The sequence below is a fragment of the Chiloscyllium plagiosum genome, unplaced genomic scaffold (genome assembly GCF_037043375.1).
Source record: "Chiloscyllium plagiosum isolate Xiang-an unplaced genomic scaffold, Cpla_swu_hap1 HiC_scaffold_27, whole genome shotgun sequence".
In the NCBI taxonomy this organism is placed as follows: Eukaryota; Metazoa; Chordata; class Chondrichthyes; order Orectolobiformes; family Hemiscylliidae; genus Chiloscyllium; species Chiloscyllium plagiosum.
In genome coordinates this window covers 69,767,719-69,791,730 of record NW_028270165.1, presented here as the reverse complement: position 1 = coordinate 69,791,730, position 24,012 = coordinate 69,767,719, and the positions used below count along the sequence as shown (strand labels likewise).

Sequence of the window (24,012 nt, the reverse complement as noted above, 5' to 3'; positions counted from 1 at the left end):
AAACTCATATAACCGCCTATTAATTTGTGACTCCTGGGGTAAGAGAGAGTGCCCAGTGAAGAATTCGGGTCAATTCCTAAATGGCCTCTGTTTTTCCCCAAGTTTTGGTGCTGCCTTGCCTTGGTTTGAGTTTTTACCCTCAAGTGACCCTAGCTGTGCTTTCTGCATAACTCATGGAATACATTATCTGTAGAATGTCGCTAATCAGCATGTGAATACAAAGTATTAACTTAAATCGAAGAACAACACACCTTTAATGTATACTCTTGGCAAGACCTCAGTTTGCTTCATGCCAATGCAAGTTGGCCATCTAGTGGCTATTTTGTAGCACTGTGTTTAGTTAAGCAAATTATCAACTGAACCCTGTATTATCAACTGAACCTTGCTGAACTGTATTGTTTCGAAGCAGTAGTGATCCGTTTCTTTTACGGACTGGCTGCTTCCCAATATATATGTTGAGATTTAATCAATTTGGTTAGTTCTTAAGGTCTGCGTCCGAGATTTTCTTCAACAATTCCTGTCTCTAACATCTCAAAAAGGAACTTAATATATTTCTGCAAAGGCATGGCCCATATTTGGTTTCCTTTCGACAAGAATAGAACTGAAAAGGAGCAAGATATGTTTCACTTACTTCAGCCTAATGTTTGACTCCACTGCGAGCGCTGTCAAAATTTGCCAGTTCCATTTAGACAAAGGAAATAGAGGAAAACGTTTCACGTGAATTTACAAAAAAAATAATAGAACTGGGAGCATGTAACTCAGGATCTGGTGGAATTTTATTTTTAAATGATGAAGGACTTTAATAATCCAACAAGGATTTCATGAGAAACCTCTTTACCCAGTCAGGGGCGAAAACGTGACAATCACTCTCACAACAAGTAGTTGAGAGTAGAAAAGAACTGGAAGCTGGATTCAGACTTGAGAGAGAAGGATCTGTTGATGTAGGGAGATAAGACAGGAAGGCCGAGGGTGATGTGGAGTGTTAGTACTGACAGAGTACAACTGAGGCCACTTGCTTGGCTCTGTGACGTCAACTCAATGGGACACAGTCACGCATTTAGTCTTAATTAGAGTGATAGGAAATATATTATGGACAGTTGAAGACAAAAGAAATGTCTTTCATCATGTTTTGTCGATCGATTCCATGGGAATATGCAAAATCGTGAGAGCGGCCAGTCAAGCAGTAAGAAATCCTGTGAACCATCCACTTCACCACTGTAATGAACGTGGCTCAGATGTGGATGTGATCTTCCATCATTTTAAAATCAGTTCATAGGGTATGGTATCAATATCGAGGTTAACATTTATTTCCCCTCGCTAATTGTCTTCCTTGAGAAGATAGTGGTGAACTGCCTTTTGCAATTGCAGTCCTTGTAGTGTCGGAACTTTCACAATGCTGTTAGGGAGGAATTCCAGAATTTTGACCCAGTATAATTCCAGGCGAGGATGTTGTGTGGCATGGAGGGGAGTTTGCCGGTGGTGATAGTCTCAGGTTGCCTTTGATTTTCTAGATGGTAGAGGTTAACAGTTTGGAAGGTGCTGTCTAAGATCACAGATAGCGTTGCTGATTTACAGCTGAACCAACTCTCCTATTCACTTGTGAATTCGCTCATGTTTCCGCAGGTTTGATGATTCAATGAATCCTTTCCCAGACTTGCAACAGATGAATAGCTTAGCCCAGTATGAATTCGCTGGTGTATCTGGAGGTCAGTTGTATATCGAAATTGCTTCCTACATTTGCAAGATTTGAATGGTCCCTCCCCTGTGTGAATTCTTTGGTGTCTCAGCAAGATTGATGACAGAGTTAATTCCATTCCACAATCTGAGCAAGTAAATGGCCTCTCCCCATTGTGAACACGCTGGTGCATCTACAGACTGGATAACTGAGCGAATACCTTTCCGCATTTCGAGCAGGGGAATAGCCTGTCCTCAGTGAGAACTCGCTGGTGTCTCAGCAGGGTGAAATATTCACGGAACTTTTTCCCACACTCAGAGAAAGTGAACGACCTCTCTCCAGTGGCAGTAGTCTTGTGTTTGCGCAGGGCAGACGAGTCAGAGAATTCCTCCCACATTCAGAGCAGGTGAATGGCCTCCCTTTGGTGTGACTTTGTTGGTGTAACTTCAGGGTTGACAGGGTATGGAATCCTTTCCCACAGTCCTCACATCACCATGGTTTCTCCATGTTATGAGTGGCATGTATCTCTGTAAGTCTCTGACCATAAGCTGAATCCTCATCCAGCAGAATGCAGATACAGTTCTTTGTGGTCTTCTTCAACCGGTCCCAGCATACAGAAACATTGTACATTCTTACTGTGAATGGTGCGATGTTTCTGAATGCTGAGACCGGTTGAAGCTACCTCCAGAATCATTTCACCAAAAGACACTCACTTGGGTGTATATGTTTCAGCCTTCTCCAGACAAGCAGATGGTTAAATAAGTTTGAACGAGACATTCCTCCATATATGGTTCCAAGCTGACGATATTCAGGTCCCAGTCATTTCAATGACTCTTTCAGGCATTCTTGTGATGGTTGATTTGTGATGTATAAATCTTCCCTTCCTATTAAAGAGTTATAAAATTAATCACTTAGAGATTCTGGACACAAATCTAGTTTGTCTGGAATACTTTTTTTTTCTCTCCCATTCCCTGAAATCAGTATACCTCCATTCCACAATCTTTCCCACCATTCTCATTCTGTAGCACCTAAAATTCTCATATTCCCCATTATCCAGAAGGAGCTGGTTAACAGATCCTGTTCTGAGGAAGGGTCACTCGACCCAAAACGTTAACTCTGATTTCTTTCCACAGATGCTGCCGACCTTTTGCAACAACTTGTGTTTTTGTAACAGATCCGTGACCCGCACCCTCCTTAGGTTGAATTCATTTCCTTTTAGTTGTTGCAAGTAAATAGCTTGAGCGCAGAAGTTTCTTTTTTAAAAAGAAGAAACCTAAAGACATAGTTGTGCTCATAGATTTCGGACGGGAGGAGGTTTCAGTCTGGATGAAGCTCAATCTTTATTAGAGAGAGAGGAGAAGCAGGAGCAACAGCTTTACTGGGCAGAAATGAGCAGTTTCAGAACCTCATTGCTGCACGTCTGCACTCAAACCATAAGGGAGCTCTGATTGGCTCGAAATTGAAAATTCTTCTGGTCCTTTGGTATTTCCCATTAGTCAAATTACTGGATTGTGATGGAAAAAGGTACAGAACACGAATCCATATGAGATTGCAAGAAACTGGGATCCATGACGTGACGTTCCAGCCAATAGAAAAAGAAGATGGAGTGATAACGCGAGGTGATGAGTTTTGGAAAGTCAAGGACAGTTGGAAATTATACAGTGAATTGCAGAACCCTTAGGAGTACTGATATGCAGGTCCACAGATCATATAAGGTGGCAGCACAGGTAGATAAGTTAGTGAAAAGACCTATAGTATGCCTGCCTTCGTTAGTAGGGACACTGAGACTAAGGATAGGAAAGTTAAGGTGCAGCTTTACAGAAATTATAGTTAGGCCACACTTGGAATGTTGCATACAGCTCTGATTACCACACTGCCAGAAGGATGTGGAGAGGGTACAAAAAACATTTACCATGATGTTGTCTGGCATGGGGACTTCTAGATATGAAGAAAGATTGGATCGGCGGGCTTTGCTTTTACTGGAACACAGAAGGTTGAGGGGCGATCTGCTAGATTGCTAAAAGTTTGAGAATGACATGGTAGTGTGAAAAGTATGAGAATTTTCCCAGATCGGAGGGGTCAATTACGAGGGGACACAGATTCAAGGTATGAATGGGGCAATTTAAAAGAGATATGCGAGACTTCACTCAATGTATGGTGAGTGCCTGGAAGGCTTTGCCAGAGGAGTGGAAGCAAGCACATTAGCAGCATTCAAGAAACACCTGGACGAATGCATGAATAGGAAGTGAATAGCTGAACATAGATGCTATAAGTGAAGACAGTTTAAGTATGGTACGGCAATATGTGTCAGTGAACGCTTGAAGGGCTGAATGACCTGTTCCAGCGCTGTATCCTCCACCAATGTGATAGGATTTACTTAGTTTGGAAGTTTACAGGGAAGTTCACATGATCATTGAATTTTTCTTCTTTTTTCTTCCCCCACACACTACCACCTAACAGCAGTGTGCTTATTTTCCCCCAGCACCCATGTTGTGTGTGCTGGTGTAAGACACAGTTAATGAACAACAAGTACACAAAACTTTATCCATGTTCCACCAACAGGAAGAAAGGAAACATCCAAGTGGCCACTGACAAACAGCGCCCTTCTCATCAAAGGGCAATGTCGCGACATGATCATTGTGTTAACACCAAACGGAAGCTGTTTCTATCTTCTGTGTGTGAGCAGTCCATCCCAAACCACTGTGACACTGCTGACTTCAGATGTGACAGGAGGTTTGAATTCTCTCATTGCTGCTGTCTGGCTGGTGGCATTCATCCTTCACAAATTCACATTCCCCTCCTTTTTTTGGTGGACTGCGAAAAGTTCAGGAGGTTGGACTTGCGTATCTCTCGCTTCGTGTACTGACTGCGCCTCCCTCCCTCGTCTCCAAACCCGTAAATTCCTTTTTAAGGAAAGGTCACCATCCGCAATTCGGTCAAACGAATGGCGGCAACTTTACCCATCACCCCTCGCGGCGGTGACAGTGGCCGGGGCACTTCGCCCAAGAAGGCGGTGCGCAGGCGCGGCGCCTGGAGCAGGCCGGGGAGCGACGGCCGGACGGGGCCCCCTCCGGGGAACAAGGCGGGGTGCGTGTGACCACAAAGGCCGGGCAGGGTCGCTGCAGGTCCCGGGGTTTGCAGAGAGTGAGGGGGCAGCCGGACTGACCGGGATGGGTTTTTGTTTTTGTAAACTCCCTTTCCCAGGCGGGGAGGCGTCTGCAAGTTGCAGCCCAGATGGAGGGAGGCAGCGCTTGCACCCCCACCCACCCTCCCAGCCCACCCCAGCCCACGTCCTTGCACCGATGCAGATGAGGTTCACCAAATGAAAATAATGCAGCCTTTGCGAAAGATGGGAGCGGGTTGCGGCCTTCGAGGAAGGCTCCGCAGCGATCTGACCGAGAGCAGCTTGAACTGATCAAGTGTCTTGGATTGGGGGGGGGGGGGGTGGGTCAGTTGTGTGGAAGCCAGCAAAATAGTCCAGGCAAAAAGCAGTGAGGAAGGAAATTAGGGATAGTCTGCGAAGGAGAAGGGATTAGAAACAAAAAAAATGTCAGAAAACTGAGGTGAGGTTGATGGAAATGGAAGGGAAAACATTTTTTAAGCAGAGTAAATGGACCGAATAGCCTGATTGTTTGTTTTGTATTCGAATTATTTCATTCCAAGTTCTTTCTCCAGGCATTTCGAAGGTTGTTTTCGAATCCAGAAGGCGAGGTAATGCATCGCGTCGAAATCTGAGAGCCATTCAGTTCATCAGAATCTGAACATCATCGGCCTCTGGATGTGGAGTGTGAAACGCCTGCCTCCAAGAAAAGAGTTTGAACATCAGTTTGACTGCAAAAGCACCAAGACACACGGACTTGAGGAATAATATTCCACTGAACTGACTTTGGAAAGATCAGTAACAAGTTACTCAGCCTGAAAATTAATTGCACCATCCACAACACGGAGAGACCGCCCATGTATTTAGTCTGTGGAGATCAGTTTAAATCAATCATTGATCCTGGAAGGAATCAAGGACACTGACACCATGGAAAAACCATGGAAGTGTGGAGATTGTGGGAAGGGATTCCGTTACCCTTCAGGATTGGAAACTCATCAACGCAGTCACACTGGGGAGAGGCCGTTCAGCTGCTCTGTGTGTGGGAAAGGATTCACTCAGTCATCCAGCCTCTATACACACCAGCACGTTCACACTGGGGAGAAGCCATTCACCTGCTCTGTGTGTGGGCAGGGGTTTAATGCTTTATCAACCCTCCGGACCCACGAGCAAGTTCACTCTGATGAGAGACCATTTAAATGTTCTGACTGTGAGAAGAGTTTTAAAAGCAGAAAGGACATATTGATACATCAACGCAGTCACACTGGGGAGAGACCGTTCATCTGTAAAGTGTGTGGGAAAGGGTTCACTCAGTCATCCCACCTCTTGACACACCAACTTGTTCACACTGATGAGAGACCATTTAAATGTTCTGATTGTTTGAAGAGCTTTAAAAGTAAAAAGGATTTACTGAACCACCAACGTGCTTTGACTGGGGAGAGACCGTTCATCTGCTCAGTTTGTGGGAAGGGATTCACTAGTTCATCCTACCTTCTGACACATCAATTTGTTCACACTGATGAGAGACCTTTTGGATGTCCTGACTGTGAGAAGAAATTTAAATGCAGAAAGCATTTGCTCAAACACCAGTACACTCACACTGGAGAGAGGCCATTCTCCTGCTCTATCTGTGGGAAAGGATTCACTCGATTATCCCACCTGCTGAGACACCATCGAGTTCACACAGGGGAGAGGCCATTCTCGTGTGCTGACTGCAAACAGGAGTTTGTTGATTCATCCGACCTTCTGATCCACCAGCGAGTTCACAGCGGGGAGAGACCATACACCTGCTCGCTGTGTGGCAAGCGATTCACTCAGTCATCCCATCTCACGACACACCAACTTGTTCATACTGAAGAGAGACCCTTTCAATGTTCTGACTGCGAGAAGAGGTTCAAAAGTAAACAGAATCTGCTGAAACATAAACAAATTCACACTGGAGATGGACCGTTCATCTGCTCCGTGTGTGGGAAAGGATTCGCTCAATCTCACAACCTCCTGAGACACCAGCAACTTCACTTGCGAGAGCAGCAATTGGATTCTGCTGTTATTGCTGATGTTAACTGCATCCAGGAGTGAACCTGGTCTGGCTTCAGATTTCCAGTGATGTTCCACAGTTTTGTGGAATATATCAAAGCTTTAGACTTCAAAGTAGTGGTCCTGATGAAGAAATTTGTAGATATCACAGAAGTTGTCCGTGTGGTGGCCAATGAGGACTAAAGCTACAGACTGCATAATATCAATGGACAACTCCAACAGACCGAGGGCAAAGAAAATGCTCAAAGATTGGTCAGATACTGAGAAGTGTAGAGGAAGAGTGAGACCTTGGAGTGATGCCCACAAGTCTCTGAAGGTGGCTGGACAGGTAGTTACAGAGGTCAGTAAGGCATTTGGTTCACCCTAGAATATAAGAGCATGGAGATTATGCTGGAACTTCATAAAGCACTAGTTATAGCACAGTTGGAGTACTGAAGGCAGTTCTTGTCCTCACATTAATCAACTAGAAATTGAGATTAGATTAATTATCATATAACTGAAGTTAATTTATTAATGTATTTACAGTCAGTTTGAATGCGAATAAAGATAAGACTAACCTACAAGCTTATAACAGTAAAAATTTCTGAACTTTATTAGCAAATTAAAATTTGCAGTATTTCAATAATAATAGTTAAGGAAAAACTTTGCTTACCTTCCAATAAAATAAGGTGACTTCTGCATAATGGAAGAATTTGATTAGTGAGTAGCTGATGAACCTTTCTTTATTTTAATCTGAAGTTTATTTAGAATTAGTTAAGAAGTAAACACATGGTAAGGAATCCCAGTCTCATGGACTGCACGCCAAGTTCCATGTGGGAAAACAAGGACAATTAGAGTGACAGCACAGAAACAGGCCCTTTGGCCCGACTCATTCATGCGGCCCAGATTTGCTAAAATCAATGTGTCCCATTTTCCTGTGTTTGGCTAATATCTCGCTGTAACTTTCCTAGCCATGTACTTGTCCAAATGTCTTTTAAATGTTATAATTGTACCCACCTCTACCACTATCTCGGGCTGCTCGTTCCATATACACACCAACCTCGAGATGATAAAGTTGCTCCTCAATAAACTATTCAATCTTTCCCATTTCCCCTCTCATCTTAAACCCACAACCTCTTGTTCTGGACTCCTCTACACTGGCAAAAAAAATTCGCCTATTCACCTTATCTATGTTAATAATGATTTTATAAACCTCTAAGATCTCCCCCCACCCCCCCCGCCTCAGCCTGCACACTCCAGAGAAATAGGTCCCAACCAATCAAGCCCCTCCCCTGCCTAATAACTCAAACCTTCCAGACTTGGAAAAATCCTAGTAAATCTTTTTGCACCCCTTCCCGTTGAAAAACATCCATCTTCTGCCAAGGTGACTAGAAATGTATGTAGTATTTCAAATGTGGCCTCACTAATATCTTGTACAGCTGTAACATGATGTCCCAACACCTGTACTCAGTGCTGTGACCAGTGAAGCCAAGTATGTCAAGTACCTTCTTCATCACTGTCTCTCTGCGATGCCAGGGACACAATGCTTGTGATTGAGAAGAACATTCATTTGACTCAAGCTTAAGCATTGCACTGAGTTCTGGTCCCCACATTCCAGGATATATGTCATCACACCAGAGACCATATAGAGGAGATTAATGAGATGTTTTCAGGATTGGAGAATTTTAGCTGAAACGAAAAATTGGTCAGGCTGGGGTTGTTTTCTGTGGAACAGGAGACAGAAGTGAGATTTAATTGAAATGATAAGATTATGAGGAGTCCATATAGAGTAGACAGGAAGGAGCTATTCATTAACAGGAAGGTCAGTAATTGGAGGCTTTAGATTCAACGTAATTCACAGAAGTGGGGGTGGGGTTGGGGTTGGGGGCAGGTCATTTCACCTAGAGATAGTGGGGAGTTGGAACTCACCAAGTGACAGGTTGGTAAAGGCACAAATCTTCATCACATTAGAAAGAAACATGAAAGGATATGCTTGAAATGCAGAATGGACAGGGTTATGGATTAAAATCTGCCAAATAGGGTCAGCCTGGATAGTTCTATATAAACCACACAAACACCGTAGGTCAAGTGGCCTTGATATGTGCTGTAATGTTTGAATTTTTAAAATTCCGACCATTGAAGGTTGTTTCTGCTGATGTTAATGACCTGTTATATTGAACTGGAGTTTAATATTCTGGAGAAATGTCAATTAAATCAGCTTTGTTTCAAACACGTTGCTGTGGATTGTTGTGTTTCTGCCCCGAGTTTTCAATACCACCCGGAGCTCAGAAAGGACAGTCTTGGGGGAAGATCGTATGGCAGCAACAGACGTCAGCCTGGACACATCTTTCAGGTCACACTGAGGGGGACAAATGGCACTTTTGGTCTTTCTTGTCTCTCTTCTCCAACAGCAAAGCCTTGGTGTGGGTTAATCCTGCGGTAGTGTAAGACATGTGTCCCAACCACTGTCTTCCATGGCACAGAGCTCCTAGACTTGGAACAGAACTTCATTTACAACTGGGTTTAGGGTCAGCGGACGAACAGTGAGTGCTGGAAATGTGGTTTAAATCAGAGATTAGTGTAAAGCTGTGATCTGTTCCTGACTGGAAGTGAACCTGCAGGTTTGTTTCCCGTACATTGCTAAAAATAAAACACTGTTTTGCAATCCAAGCTGAGCTAGGAATTATCCTTCATCAAGAGTATGACCAGTTGGGGAAGTTGGCAAAATATTAACTTTCATTTTTAAACAACCACATATAATACACCCATTGACTGGTCAGGAGGGTGTGCAATAGGGGTTAGTGTTAGTGCTGGGAAGTGTTCCTTTTGAAGTAGTCTGACCTGAAACTGTCTACATTTAATTTATCACTTTCTAACGACATGGGACCTATCCCCATCTGTGTTCTTTTCAGTGTTGCAGGATTTGATTTCTCTTTTTTTCTTAAATCTCTGTGAAGTCGTGTTCTTGTTGTAACACTGAAATCCTAAGGGTTTGAATTCTTTAAAAAACTCTATCCCCATTGAGTACAGGAGTATTTGACTGGCTTTCAGTACTTATGGTATCAGTAAACGAGGACCTTGCAAGGTGTTTCTGAAAAATGTGCTGGAGAAACTCAGCAGGTCTGCCAGCACCGTGGCAAAACAGATAGTGTTTCAATTCCAATTATTCCTCTGCACAGAGGCTTCCAGATCTGCTGAATTTCTTCAACAGTTTTACTTATTATTGCAGCACACAGATGGACAGTCTCTATCCAGTGTGAATATGTGCATGTTGTGATCATTTAAAAACCAAGTCCTCCAGCTACAAAAATATTACTACTATTTTAACTGCCAAAGACAAATGTTCATTCTTGGTGTTAACAAGAGAAAACCTCCTTCAACTGAACTTGTTCATGAATTCGCTGGTGACTCACCAGGGATGACTAAGTGAATACATTACTTTCCCACAGTCAGAGCAGGTGAAAAGTTTCTCTCCATTGTGAACTCGGTGTTACCAGGTTGGATGCCTGACTGAATCCCTTTCCACACACTGAGCGGTTGAACGGTTTCTCTCCACTGGTGTCTCAGCAGATCAGTTGTGAGAGTGAAATCCATTCCACACATGGAGCAAGTGAACGGTTTCTCACCAGTATGAACTCACTGGTGTCTTTGCAGGGAGGATGGCTGAATGAATCCCTTCCCTGACTGGGAGCAGCTGAACAGTTTCTCCCGAGTGTGAACTTGCTGATGCATCCGAAGTGTGGATGACGAAATGACTCCCTTCCCGCACAGAGATCAAATGAATGGTCTCTCTCCAGTGTCAACAGGTTGGATGATGGCATGAATCTCTTTCCCCCAGTCAGAGCAGGTGAATGCCTTCTCCCCAGTGTGACTGTGTTGGTGCGTTAGCTGGGATGGGTAAAAAAAAAACCCCTTCACACAATTCCCATATTTCCACTGTCACTCTCCTGTGTATCTGCAATGGTGTTTGGACATTGTGAGATAAATGCTGGCAGACTCTTGCGCGCACACAGTGGGTGTGACATACTTTTTCCTTCCATGTTCAAAATCCTTTCGATTAACAGAATGCCTGTCAGACCTGGATGCTTACTCATACGAATCTGCTAGTTGCAAATTAACCTTTTGAACAGCAAACGAAAGGTTGTGAGAGAGGAGCGAGAAGAACATACACAGGTTGTGAAGTTGAGAGAAACTGATCTGATCCTTTGTGGAAACAATACTTGGGGAAAAACATGACTAAGTAAGCTCTTGGACTATTATTAAAAGCCAACATTGAAGTAAGTGAATGTTTGCACAAATCCACAAAAGGAAAGTCAAAAGTGTGGTGCTGGAAAAGCACAGCAGATCAGGCAGCATCCGAGGAGCAGGAGAATCGACATATCAGGCATAAGCCCTTCAGGAATGTGGAAGGGGAGGGATGGGAATTGGGAGATAAATAGGAGGATGGGGGTTGGGGTGGGCTTGAAGGAAGCTGGAAAGGCGATAAGTAGGTGCAGGTGGGGTTTGATGGTGATGGGTCAGAGGGGAGGGTGGAGTGGATAGGTGGGAAGGAAGATGGGCAGGTTGGACAGTTCAAGGGGGCGGTGCCGAGTTTGAGGTTTGGAACTGGGATGAGGTGGGGGAGGGGAAGCAGAGCTGGGAGATTTAGTCATGAAGGTTTTCTCCCTCCACCCTTTGAACCCTCGAGTCCTAAGAACAAATGCAGAAGCAAAATGCTGGAAATCTGACAGAAAAAAGATGCAAATACCCAACAGGTCTGGCAGCTTCTGAAAGCATGATTGCAGTCAATGCCATCATAAACTGATTTTTAAAAAAATTTGTATTTAGGATATCTAAATATTCTGTTCACACCTCATCCAGATACACCTCGATGCCTCTACATCTCCATTACTACTCTTTCATTTTGCCAAATGAAAACTTTTTGTCAGTTAATTCAGCACTGACAGGGCAGTCAGTTAAATCTGGGTGCTGTGGCACGTTAGAAATGAGCATACTGGACAAAATGAGAAGCCACTTGAAGAAACGTAGGTTCATTCGGGAAAGCAAAAACAGGATCGTTCACAGAAAATCATGGTGAACTATATCTCGAAGTTTCAAGGAGAGTTGATGATATTTCAGTTGATCGGATGAACATGGACAGGCAAAGGTATTCGATAAAAGCTCCAGACTGACCCAGTGAGCAAAACCTAGATGTAAAGGAATAAAAGGGACGACAATAACATTGATATGAAACTGGCTGAGTGACAGAAAATAGAGGCATCATTCATAGTTGTCTTTGAACTGGAGGTAGTTTTTTTAGTGGAGTTAGTTTGAGGCTTGATGTCTGCAACACACACTCCTTAGAATATCAGGACCAAGAAACAGGAAACTTGGCAGCAGGAAGAACAGGCTCAACTCCAGTTCGACCAACTGAAATTGGGTTAGAGTGCACGTTTTAACATCTCAGCAGATTTCAAGTTTGCGTGTGTGCACAAACATTTAAGAACTTTAAGGTTACTCAGGGTTCAGAGTAAAATAAGTCAGGTACAGTGTCAGGGACTGTAGCTCAGCAAAGAATAAAAAAAAACGCGAGGTACAGAGACAGGGACCTGTAGCTTGGCGTGAGGTCCAGAATCAGGCACCTGTAGCTCAGCAAGGATCCAGAGATTGGCAAGGGAAATGCAGGAGATATCAAAATGACAAGCAGCCCCACAGATGGTCCCCATGGCCTGGAGGAATGAGTGGTAGGGCAGAGGAAGGGCCCCAGAACAAGGGACGGGTCAGCTTTGTAAGTGGCCAGATCGGTCACGGTGCTCGCTGGGAGCTGACACTCCGGAGGAAGTTATAGCACTGCTCTGCCCTGAGAAGGGCCAGAGAGACCAGTGCCTGTTAACATGGTTAGCCCAGAATCTGGAAACCCAGGCTGCAGATCCACCTTCCTGCATCATGAGTGGTCAACTTTGGTACCAAGAATGGGTCCTTCTAAACCGAAATAGAACGTGGAGAGTGATATTGGCAGCAATATTCGTGGCATTGACAGGGAAATTCCAAATAATTGTATGGACAGGACTTCTTATGTAAATAGGGGGCCAACGGTATATAGGATGTTCACATGCAGTAATACAATTCCTGATGAAGGGCTTATGCCTGAAATGTTGATTCTCCTGCTTCTTGGATGCTGCCTAACCTGCTGTGCTTTTCCAGCATGACACACTTGACTCTGATTTCCAGCATCTGCAGTCCTCACTTTCTCCCTGTTTACATGCAGGACCCAAATTGGAGGTCTTGATGGGGTGGGGAGCCCAGATAAACTACCTGCAAATATGGGGCCGCAAGGTGTGGAATTAGCAGCTGTCCCTTTTATTTCTTTACATCTAGGTTTTGCTCACTGGGTCATTCTGGAGCTTTTATCAAATACCTTTGCCTTTGTGGAAGAACAACCAGAGATTTCCAGGAAGAGGTGGTACATTCAAAGTAGCTTACGGTGGCAAAAACATTCTAGAGAAAGTTAAAGCACACTGAAAAACACGGAAATAAAAGTGCAGATATACTAACCAGGGAAGGAGTGCTCACAGGGATGACATGGCACAGAGGGACAGGACAGAGACATTTCTATCCCCAGTGTGGGAACAGGCTATTCAGTCCAACATATCCACACTGACCCTTCGAAGAGCATCCCACCCAGACCCAACCCTCGACCCCCGTTCCTGTATTCCCCATGGATACTGCACCGAAGCGACAGATCCCTGAATATGATGAGCAATTTAGCATGGCCAATCCGCCTAACTTCCACATTTTTAGATGGTGGGAGGAAAGCCTAGGTTACGCAACGGAAACCCATGCGGAGAATGTGCAAACTCCACACAGACAGTCGCCTGAGGTTTGAATCGAACCTGGGTCCCTGGCACTGTGAGATAGCAGTGATAACCACTGAACCAGCGTGCCACCCCCAAAGGTTGAGCCTGTTGACCCCAAGGAAGACTTCGGGGCCAGGATTGTGGCACCGCGTAGATTGGGGAAGGCAGTACAAACTCAGAAGGTTCTGTGGGACAAACACGTGCACCTTGTGGACTATAAACTAGGGGACACAGTGATGCTGACAGTGTTCTGAACTACATCTCTCCTTTCCCCACAGTGTGCTGGGCTCGATTTGATTCTTGAGAAATTGAGTCCTTCACTTTGCAAATTACAGCTGGGAATAGTCAAAAAAAGCTGGCATCGTATAAATCAGCTCAAATTTCTCAAGGGGCAGGTAGCCCATATATTGTCACTCAGCCCAGGTACAAACTGATGTCCCTTGAGCAGGAGACTCAGGCTGAAGGCAACCTGAGAATCGAACCAGTGAACAGTCCTCCTTCTCTGACTATCAGGACATCCTACACACTCGATCAGAGTTCTTCCCCCCTACCTGAACAGAGGAAGAAAGAGAGAGAGACACCCCCCCTCTTAATATTTAGATTAGATTAGATTACTTACAGTGTGGAAACAGGCCCTTCGGCCCAACAAGTCCACACCGACCCTCTGAAGAGCAACCCACCCAGACCCATTCCCCTATATTTTACCCTTTCAACCATTAGCATGGCCAATTCACCTAACCTGCACAATTTTGGACTGTGGGAGGAAACCGGAGCACCCGGAGGAAACCCATTCAGACACGGGGAGCATGTGCAAACTCTACACAGATGGTTGCCTGAGGCAGGAATTGAACCCGGGTCTTTGGCGCTGTGAGACAGCAGTGCGAACTACTGTGCTCAAAAGATTGAGAAATAAAAGGGAGGAGCACTGCTGTCAAACTAACCCACTCCATTCTCATCTTGCTTCTGATCCAGATGGAAGCATGAGAGCTGTGACGTGACAGCACTGATGTGTATTTTAAAATGAGATGAGTGGTGGTGTTCAGATTCTAAAATTTAATGGGGTTTTAAACTTTAAACTTTTCTGCTCATTAATATGACAAAGGGTCTCGGAAACTAAACCGTGATACTCACAGAAACTACACTTGATTGTTTTTTAAGATGGCCTGCCTCACGGAAACGTACAAGCAACCAGACTGATTGCAGTTCGTATGTTCTTCTCCACCTCTATAGTTATCGGTGGATGTGTAGCTGTTGCACTGCGTGTTCACATGGGAAGCCGAGGGACCTGGGGGAATCTGAGATTTGATCCATCCAATGCTGCAGGATGCGAGGGCAGGATTCTGTGGGTTCACCAGCAAAAATGGTCACGTTCAGTTGTGATAACCAACTTACTGTATACAGGAAATCCAATGGAAGATTCCCCTTTTGTTGTATGTGTAGAGGTCTTACAGAGGATTGGTGAGGCTGTACTAAAAGCAGGTGCGCCAAAATAGGCTGCTCAGCCCACAGCCAAGAGAAGGGTTTAGAAACACTGCATTGGTGTCCAGGGAAGCCAAAACTGGTAGCGTCTTTAGAAAATGTGAAGTTAAAAAAAACTGACCAAAAACAGCAGTGAGGACACTCACCATGAATTTTTTTATTGATTTGTCTGTAAAATACTTCCTTCTTCGATTTCATGCTCCTTCATAATTTCATTTCACAATAGACACGCCACAATGAAGAATGTGCAAAATAGCGAGAATTCTCAGAGAGGATTAACCAGCACTTTTTCATTGGAGACGTTCATCAGTACAGCCTTTCAGAGTTATAGATTTGCTGCCAAAGGTCCATTTAGAATTTATGAAAAGTTCACAATTTTACTGTGAACAGGTTTCTGAGATTTTTTGAATCAATCCTCTTGGGAAATAAGGCAGGCCAGCACAGCAATTGACTGAGGTATCAGTGGGGGAGTACTTCGGGGCCAGCAACCAATATTCTATTAGTTTGGAAATATTGATGGAAAAGGAGAGACCAGATCTAAGAGTTAAAGTTCTAAATTGGACAAAGGCCAACTTTGACTGTATTAGGCCAGAAATTCCAAAAGGTGATTGGGGGTGGATAGTCGCAGGTAAAAGAACGGCTGGAAAAGGGAAAGCATTCAGAAATGAGATAATGAGAGTCCAGAGACAATGATTCTGTTATTGTGAAAGGCGAGTCTGGTAGGTGAAAGGAATGTTGGATGGCTACAGAAATTGACGTTTTGGTCAGGTTTACACAGCAGATATTGAGTGAATCCTTAGAAGTGTATGAAGACAGTAGGAATATACTTAACAGGGAAATCAGGAAGACAAAAAATGGGACATGAGATAGCTTTGGCAAATAGGGTTAAGGAGAACTCAAAAGGACTTTATAAATATGTTAAGGACAAAACGGTAATTGAGGAGAGAATAGAGCCAATTAAAGATCAGCAAGGCAGCCTATTTGTGGAACTGCAGGAAATAAAGGAGATGCTTAACAAGTATTTTCCATCAGTGTTTACTGTGGAGAAGGACACGGAAGATATAGAATGTGGAGAAATAGATGGTGACATTGTGAAAAATGTCCATATTAATAGAGGAGGAGGTGCTGGATGCCTTAAAACACATAAAGGAGGATATATCCCTAGGACCTGATCCTAGAACTCTGTGGAAGCCATGGAAATGATTGCTGGGCTCCTCACTGAGATATCTGTATCATCAATAGTCACAAAATGAGGATGCTGGAAGACTGGAGGTTGACTAGTGTAGTGCCACTAATTAAGGAACAATGGACCAGTGAGCATGACATCAGTGGTGGGTAAGTTTTGGAAGGAATCCTGAGGGACAGGAATTTCATGTGTTTGGAAAGGCAAGGACTTATTAGGGATAGTAAACATGGCTTTGTGCATGGGAAATCATGTCTCACAAACTTGATTCTATGGTGGGACTCTTAAATACTGAAGAGGATTCATGAGGGCAGAATGATGGATGTAATTGAAATGGACTTCAGTATGGCATCTGACAAGGTTCCCCATGGGAGAATGGTTAGCAAGGTTAGATCACATGGAATACAGGGAGAACGAGACATGTGGATACAGAGCTGGCTTGAAGGTAGAAGAGAGAGGGTGACGGTCGAGGGTTGTTTTTCAGACTGGAGGCCTGTGACCAGTGGTGTGCCACAAGGATCAGTGCTGAGTCCACTGCTTTTTGTCATTTATATAAATGATTGAATGTGAACATAGGAGGTACAGTTAGTAAGTTTGCAGATGACACCAAAATTGGAGGTGACAGAATACAAAGGAATCTTGATCAGATGGGCCAATGGGCTGACGAGTGGCAGATGGGAGTTTAATTTAGGTGAATATGAGGTGCTGCATTTTGGAAAGGCAAATAAGGCAGGATTTATACACTTAATGATGTGGTCCTGGGAATGTTGCTGAATGAGGAGACCTTGGATTGCAGATTCATAGTTCCTGAAAGTAGAGTCGCAGGTGGATAGGATAGTGAAGAAGGCATTTGGTGTGCTTTCCTTTATTAGAGTATTGAGTATAAGATTTGGGAGGTCACGTTGCAGCTGTACAGGACATTGGTTAGGCCACTTTTGGAGTACTGTTTGCAATTCTGGTCTCCATCCTATCGGAAGGATGTTGTGAAACTTGAAAGGGCTCAGAAAAGATGTACAAGGATGTTGCCAGGTTTGGAGGGTTTGAACTACAGGAAGATGCTGAATAGGCTGGGGGCGCTTTCCCTGGATTGTCGGAGGCTGAGGGATGACTTGAAAGAGATTTATAAAATCACAAGAGACATGGATAGGATAGACACGATATTTTCCCTGGGGTGGGGGAAGGCCAGGATTAGAGGGCATTGGTTTAGGTGAGAGGGGAACAATTTGTAAGGGATTTAAGGGGCAACTCTTTCATGCAGAGGGTAGTGCATATGTGGAATGAGCTGCTAGAGGAAGTGGTGGAGGCGGGTACAATTACAATATTTAAAAGGCATCTGAATGAGCATATGATTAGGGAGGATGTGGGCTAAGTGCTGGCAAATGAGACTAGATTAATTTAGGTTATCCAGAATGTTAAACTCCAGCCAGTTACAGGTCTGCTCATGTCAGCAGAAACAAACTAAGTGCTTTCACAGGATGAATCCTGCCTGTTGTTAATGTGGACAATAGCAGCAGAATCAGAACCCTGCCTTCACTTATGAACGCACTGACATTTCCGCAGGTATCACAACTGAGGCATCCGTTCCTTCACATGGAACACTGGAACAGTTCCTTGCCAGTTTGAACGTGGGGATTCTGAACAAAGTGGCACTGCACCCAAAACATTGACTCTGTGCTCTTCCTCCCCAGATGCTGCCCTACCAGCTGGGTCTCTCCAGTAATTCCTGTTTTTGATTTGGATAACGGTCTGAAATGCTTCCAAAAGGAAGAGCCGCCGAACTGTGTTTCTCCTTAGTGTGAACTCAGTGGTATGACAGGAGAACAAACAACTGAGTGAACCCCTTCCCACAACCAAGTCGGGCGAATGGTCTTGTCTACTCTGTGAACCCCTTGGTGTCCAATCAGGTCGAATGTTTGAGTGAATCCTTTCCCACACACGGTCTCCCCCTGTGCGAAGTCATTGGGGTGCAGCGTGGCTGGATGAATTGTTGAATTCCTTTCCCACTGTAAATGCAGTTGCAGGGCCTCTGCTCGGTGCGAACTGTCTGCTGTGACATCCGGGGGAGATGTCTGAGGAGATCTCTTCCCACATACAGAATAGATAAATTGATTACCCCCAACGGGACCACATCAGTAACTTCCCAGCCAAGACGAAGATGTTAACCCTTTACCACAGTGCTCACATTTCCACATTTTGTTCATGGTGCCCGTGTTTCTGTCTCTCTCCAGGTTGGACAATCAGATGAAGCCCTGATCCGACGTGTAACACAAACACTGTGTCTCCCCACTGTGAATGATGTAGTAATTTTTAAAAACTGATTACACAGTCACTGCTGCCCCAGTATCCTCTTAGATTGTGTGCCTGTCGCTGATTCTCACTGATTATTTGATTTGCTCTCCCGCAGACAAAATAAACACTCCTCCTTCAACTTTTCAAGATCAATGGTATTCAAGTCCTGATGGATCAAGTCGCTCTGTTGACGAGTGACATGAGGTTTGATTTGAGATTCTGAACAGGGAACCCTCCCCTTCTGGTATCCTGTAAAGGAGTTTACTCAAGTCCACAGTGACAGTCGAGGGTAGGTATTCAGAAAGATAATTTCAGTTTTTAATAAAAGGATTTTCCTCGGTGTAAATCCTAGTCCCAAACAGCTTCCCTTACAGGCAAGGAGTTACAGAAAGTTCATGAGACTTTGCAGCTGAGTCTCTGTGCGAGTGACTAACACAGCATTTTCAGTGCAGGACAAGTCTCTGAAAGCATACTGTATTTTTGGCCTTGTTTTCAGTTGGGACTGATTTTCAACTTGCTGTCCGACTGGTGTACAAATAAATTTCTTTCGTATCTGCAGGGGACAGCAAGGATAGGAAACTGGGAAAAAAAAAATCAAATCAAGTGGACGATTACGTGTCGCTTTCTTCCACTTCGTTCTTAACCTGAAAAATGTTGGGTGTGGTGTGTCAGATTCCACAATACAGGACTAAATGACAAAATCATAGTGGAGAGCTTGGCTGTACAAAGCACTTGTAATCCCCTCTGCAAGCTATACTTTTGTGAATGTGTTGGCTTCATGTTAAAAATGTCCTGAAGCAAGTGAAGCAAAAATATGAGAATCCAAATTCCGCAGCCCCTCTTTTCGCATTATTTCATGGTGTAAGGGAATCACTGGCTGGGCCAGCATTTATTGTCTGTTCCTCTTTGAGAAGATGTTGGTGAACTCTCTTCTTGAGTTGCTGTAGTCCGTGGGGCACTGGGGTTCACTTATGAATTCGCTCGTGTGACATTAGGTTGACGGACTGAGTGAATCCCTTCCCACACACAGAGCAGGTGAACGGTCTCTCCCCAGAGTGAACTCGCTGGTGCACAATGAGGGTGGATTTCCTCCTGAAATTCTTCCCGCAGGTAATGCAGCTGAAAGGCTTTTCTCCAGTGTGAACGCGCTGGTGTGTCGACAGATTGATCTTCTGAGCAAACCCCTTGCCACATTCGGAGCAGGTGAAAGGTTTTTCTCCAGTGTGAACCCGCTGGTGTATGAGCAAGCTGGCTGATCGAGTGAATCCCTGCCCACATTCAGAGCAGGTGAACGGTTTCTCTCCACTATGAATTCTCTGGTGTGTCAACACATGGGCTCTCTGGGCAAATCCCTTGCCACACAAGGGGCACGTGAACGGCTTTTCTCCAGTGTGAACCCGCTGGTGGATGAGCAGTTTGGATGACTGCGTGAATCCTTTCCCGCACAGGGAGCAAGTGAATGGCCTCTCCCTGGTGTGAGTGAATTGGTGTACAATGAGAACAGAAGAGTGTCTGAACCTCTTACCACAGGAGGTGCAGCTGAATGGCTTCTGCTCAGTATGAATTCGCTGGTGTGATCGAAGGCCAGATGAACGAGTAAATCTCTTCCCACACACAGAGCAGATGAACGGCTTCTCCCCAGTGTGAACTCGCTGGTGCTTATTCACTTCAGAAGAAGATCTGAACCTTTTTGAACAGCAGCTGCAGCTGAATGGCCTCTCCTCGGTATGAATTCGCTGGTGTGCCACCAATTTGTTTGACTCAATAAATCCTTTGCCACACATGGAGCAGTTGAATGGCTTCTCCCCAGTGTGAATGCGTTGATGGATTTCCAGCCGGGAGGGGTACTTGAATGCCTTCCCGCAGTCCTCACATTTCCACAAATTCTCCATGGTGTGGATGTATTTGTACCTCTTCAGCTGAAGGATTAGTTAGAAGATTGTCCAAACATGTACAGTCTCTCCCTGCTCGAATGGTGATCTCTTAACTGTGTGAATGATTGGAGTTCCTTTCACTGTCTGTATGCTGGCAACACTCACTTATGACGCGCCTGCCTTGGTGCTTTTCCAGTCGCACTGATGTTTGTAGTCTTTTCTCCAAAAGACAGAACAAAAGTTTCTCCTTACATACTCAAAGGCTGGCGATATTCAGATCCTGGTGAACTGATGACTCTGTTGAACCTTGACAGGACATTTTCAAATCTGTGCAATTGCTTCCCCTGGAAAACGAGATGACAAAAGCCAGTGAAGATTAGAACATCAAAAAAGACAGTTCCAGTTTCTATGGAGTGGTTTTTCCTCTCTTTTTTTTGTCTAGTGGTTGTGGGTGAATACTCTCTGCCCATCTTCTAGCATTTCCTTCCTTACCAGAGGTCAGACCCTCATTGAAACAAGGGCAAGACTTACACAATTAAAGATAGTGTTGTAGAACAGGGAGACACAGGGGTTCTGATTCACAACCCTTTGAAGTTTGCGTCACATATCGACAGGGTAGTTAAGAAGGCATTCAGTACACTTGCCTTCACTGGTCACACCTCTGGACACAGGAGTTGGGACATCATATTGAGGCTGTACAGGATGTTTAGAGCTTAAACATGTGTTGCTGGAAAAGCGCAGCAGGTCAGGCAGCATCAAAGGAGAAGGAGAATCGAAGTTTCGGGCATAAGCCGTTGGATTATATGCAGTTTTGGTAATCCTACTGTCAGAAGAATATTATGAAATTGGAGAGGGTTCAGAAAAGATTTACCAGGATGTTATGGAGTTTAGATTAGACTACTTAAGAGTGTGGAAACAGGCCCTTCGGCCCAACAAGTCCACACCGACCCGCCGAAGCGCAACCCACCAGACCCATTCCCTTAGATTTACCCATTGACCTAACACTGGCAATTTAGCATGGCCAATTCACCTAACCTGCACATTTTTGGACTGTGGGAGGAAACCGGAGCACCCGGAGGAAACCCACGCAGACACGGGGAGAATGTGCAAACTCCACACAGTCAGTCACCAGAGGCGAGAATTTAACCCGTGTCTCTGGCGCTGTGAGGCAGCAGTGCTAACCACTGTGCCACCATGCCACCCATGAGTGTGGAGGGTTTGATTTATAAAAGTAGGCTGAGACCTTTTTCACTGGAATTAGGCGTTTTAGGGGTGGCCTTATAGATGTTTAGAAAATCCTGAAGGGCATGGATAAGGTTAATAGCAAGGGTCTTTACCAGAGGAGTTCAAAACCAGGGGGCACAATTCTGAGGTGAGAGGAGGAAGTTTTAAAAAGGGGAATGAGGGCAACAAGTTTGAAAGAGTCATTCATGTGTGGAATTAAATGCCAGAGGATCTGGTGGAAGCAGGTACAGTTACAACTTTTAAAAGGTATTCAGTTAAGTGCATGAATAGGGACCAAAGGCAGGCAGGCAGGTGGAACCAGTTTAATTTGGGAACACCGTCGGTGATTAGATTAGATTACAGTGTAGAAACAGGGCCTTCGGCCCAACAAGTCCACACCGACCCGCCGAAGCGAAACCCACCCATACCCCTACACTTACCCCTTACCTAACACTACGGGCAACTTAGCATGGCCAATTCACCTGACCCTGCACATCTTTGGACTGTGGGAGGAAACCGGAGCACCCGGAGGAAACCCACGCAGACACAGGGAGAACGTGCAAACTCCACACAGTAAGTCGCCTGAGGCGGGAATTGAACCCGGGTCTCTGGCGCTGTGAGGCAGCAGTGCTAACCACTGTGCCAACGTGCCGCCCATCAAATGCTGGACAATCTGTCTGGGTTAATTTACAACATCTTGAGGTCACAGGTGAGTTGTACTGAAGGCCCTGTTTCCGTAACATTATCACTCAATCATTTTCCCCCCCACCCCACCCCACCCCACCCCCCAAAGTGGAATTATTGTTTATTCTTCTTCCACCCACATCCCCACTTGTGAACCTTCCTCCTCAAACTGGGGCCTATTGCGTTTACTGCTTGCAAATCATCAGAAAAAAAAAATGTAAAAAGTTATCAGAGTACTGCAAAATTTGGATAGAAATTGTGAATAAACGTACATTCCTCTGTGCTCTTCCAGCACCACTAATCCAGAACATTTCTCTGGGTTTGAATTCACTATGGGCAGATCTGCTTTCCCCAGCCACCTGTGACGTAATGCTACGCATGCGCCCTGATGCACTTTTCCCACAATAAAGATGGCCGCCCTCAATCGGGCACTGCCCCGCTTTAGGCCTGCCGCCATTTTCTGGTCGGCCTCAAACCATAGCCTCAGGCGTCCCGTTCCGAGCGGGAGGATTTCCCAGCGTTTAACAAAGCCGTCGAATCCGTTCTCACTCTTGTCGCTCTCGACTTATTCTCACCTTTGAACGACTCGGCTCTCCCACAAGCCCAGACCTGAGTTAGAACGACGTTGCCGCTTGCGCACGGGGACACCGACGTGGCGGACGGTCACGTGCCCAGCCGTCCGTTCACTCCGATTGGCTGGAGGACCTGCGGCTTCCACGCGGTCCTCCAGGCCCGCCCCCTGCTCCCATTGGTTGGGTGTTGCCTTCAATGACGTGGGCAAGCCTGCATTGTCCTGGGGTGGACACAGTTGAAGTCCACCCAACACCAGGCTTACAGTCCAACAGGTTTATTTGGAAGCATTAGCTTTCTGAGCGCTGCTCCTTCATCAAGTAGCCAGTGAAATAGGATCATAGGACACAGCAAGCCATCACAGTGTCATGCAATTAAAACGATATATTTAACAAACCTGGATTGTTGTTAAGTTCTTAAATCTTATAAAATGGTTTGCAGGTTTTGGTTCATTAGTATGTAAATCCCAGAACTTCATTTAAGTCACATTCTCGGGTTCAATTCTCGCCTCAGGCGACTCTCTGTGTGGAGTTTGCACATTCTCCCGTGTCTGCGTGGGTTTCCTCTGGGTGCTCCGGTTTCCTTCCACATTCCAAAAATGTGCAGGTTAGGTGAATTGGCCGTGCTAAATTGCCCGTAGTGGGTGAATGGGTAAATGTAGGGGAATGGGTCTGGGTGGGTTGCGCTTCGGTGGGTCGGTGTGGACTTGTTTGGCCGAAGGGCCTGTTTCCACACTAAGTAATCTAATCATAACAAAGTAACTCAAGTCAACCAAGCAGGTGCCATGAGGATGGGTGAAAGGACAGCGCAAAACAATCACCAGACAGGGGTGTGCCCTCCCAGTCGTGGAATATGTCAGCGGGTCAAGGACATTCGCCCTCGGATCTTCAGGTGGCCATCCTCCAGGGTGGACCTGCGGACAGGCAACAATGCAAAGTGGCCAAACAGGGTTTGATAACCAAGGTCAGTACCCTTGACGATGGCCTCAACCAGGACGGCATGGTGGCTCAGTGGTTAGCACTGCTGTCTCACAGCATCAGGGTCCCAGGTTCGATTCCAGCCTCGGGCAACTGCCTGTGTGGAGT

The 24,012-nt window shown here is 45.2% G+C and overlaps 2 protein-coding genes and 1 pseudogene across 3 annotated transcripts in view; 1 reads left to right on the top strand and 2 right to left on the bottom strand.

Annotated features, from left to right (window-relative positions):
* Positions 1 to 24,012, top strand: part of LOC122543700 (uncharacterized) — a 65,910-nt gene that overhangs the window by 20,302 nt on the left and 21,596 nt on the right. The window contains exons 1-2 of one of the 2 annotated variants that reach the window (XM_087974845.1): positions 4,695 to 4,762; positions 5,351 to 9,020. In XM_087974845.1, coding sequence (XP_087830971.1) covers positions 5,703 to 6,851 — 1,149 coding nt within the window. In that variant the 5' untranslated portion in view covers positions 4,695 to 4,762; positions 5,351 to 5,702 and the 3' untranslated portion in view covers positions 6,852 to 9,020. Of the gene's footprint in view, positions 1 to 4,694; positions 4,763 to 5,350 lie in introns of those variants that run through there. The other variant, XM_087974849.1, reaches the window with a different exon arrangement.
* On the bottom strand, positions 1,594 to 2,575 carry LOC148144544 (uncharacterized; annotated as a pseudogene).
* LOC122543600 (uncharacterized) lies at positions 15,821 to 23,182 on the bottom strand. The gene is made up of 2 exons (XM_043682429.2): positions 22,933 to 23,182; positions 15,821 to 20,793 (listed from the first exon to the last, which is right to left on the bottom strand). Exon 2 carries the CDS (start codon positions 20,465 to 20,467, stop codon positions 19,541 to 19,543), a length of 927 nt encoding a protein of 308 aa, XP_043538364.1. The 5' UTR covers positions 20,468 to 20,793; positions 22,933 to 23,182; the 3' UTR covers positions 15,821 to 19,540.

What these genes read in the sequence shown, in the direction of transcription:
- LOC122543600 (XM_043682429.2), bottom strand. Translation starts at nt 20,467, where the DNA reads ATGGAGAATTTGTGGAAATGTGAGGACTGCGGGAAGGCATTCAAGTAC.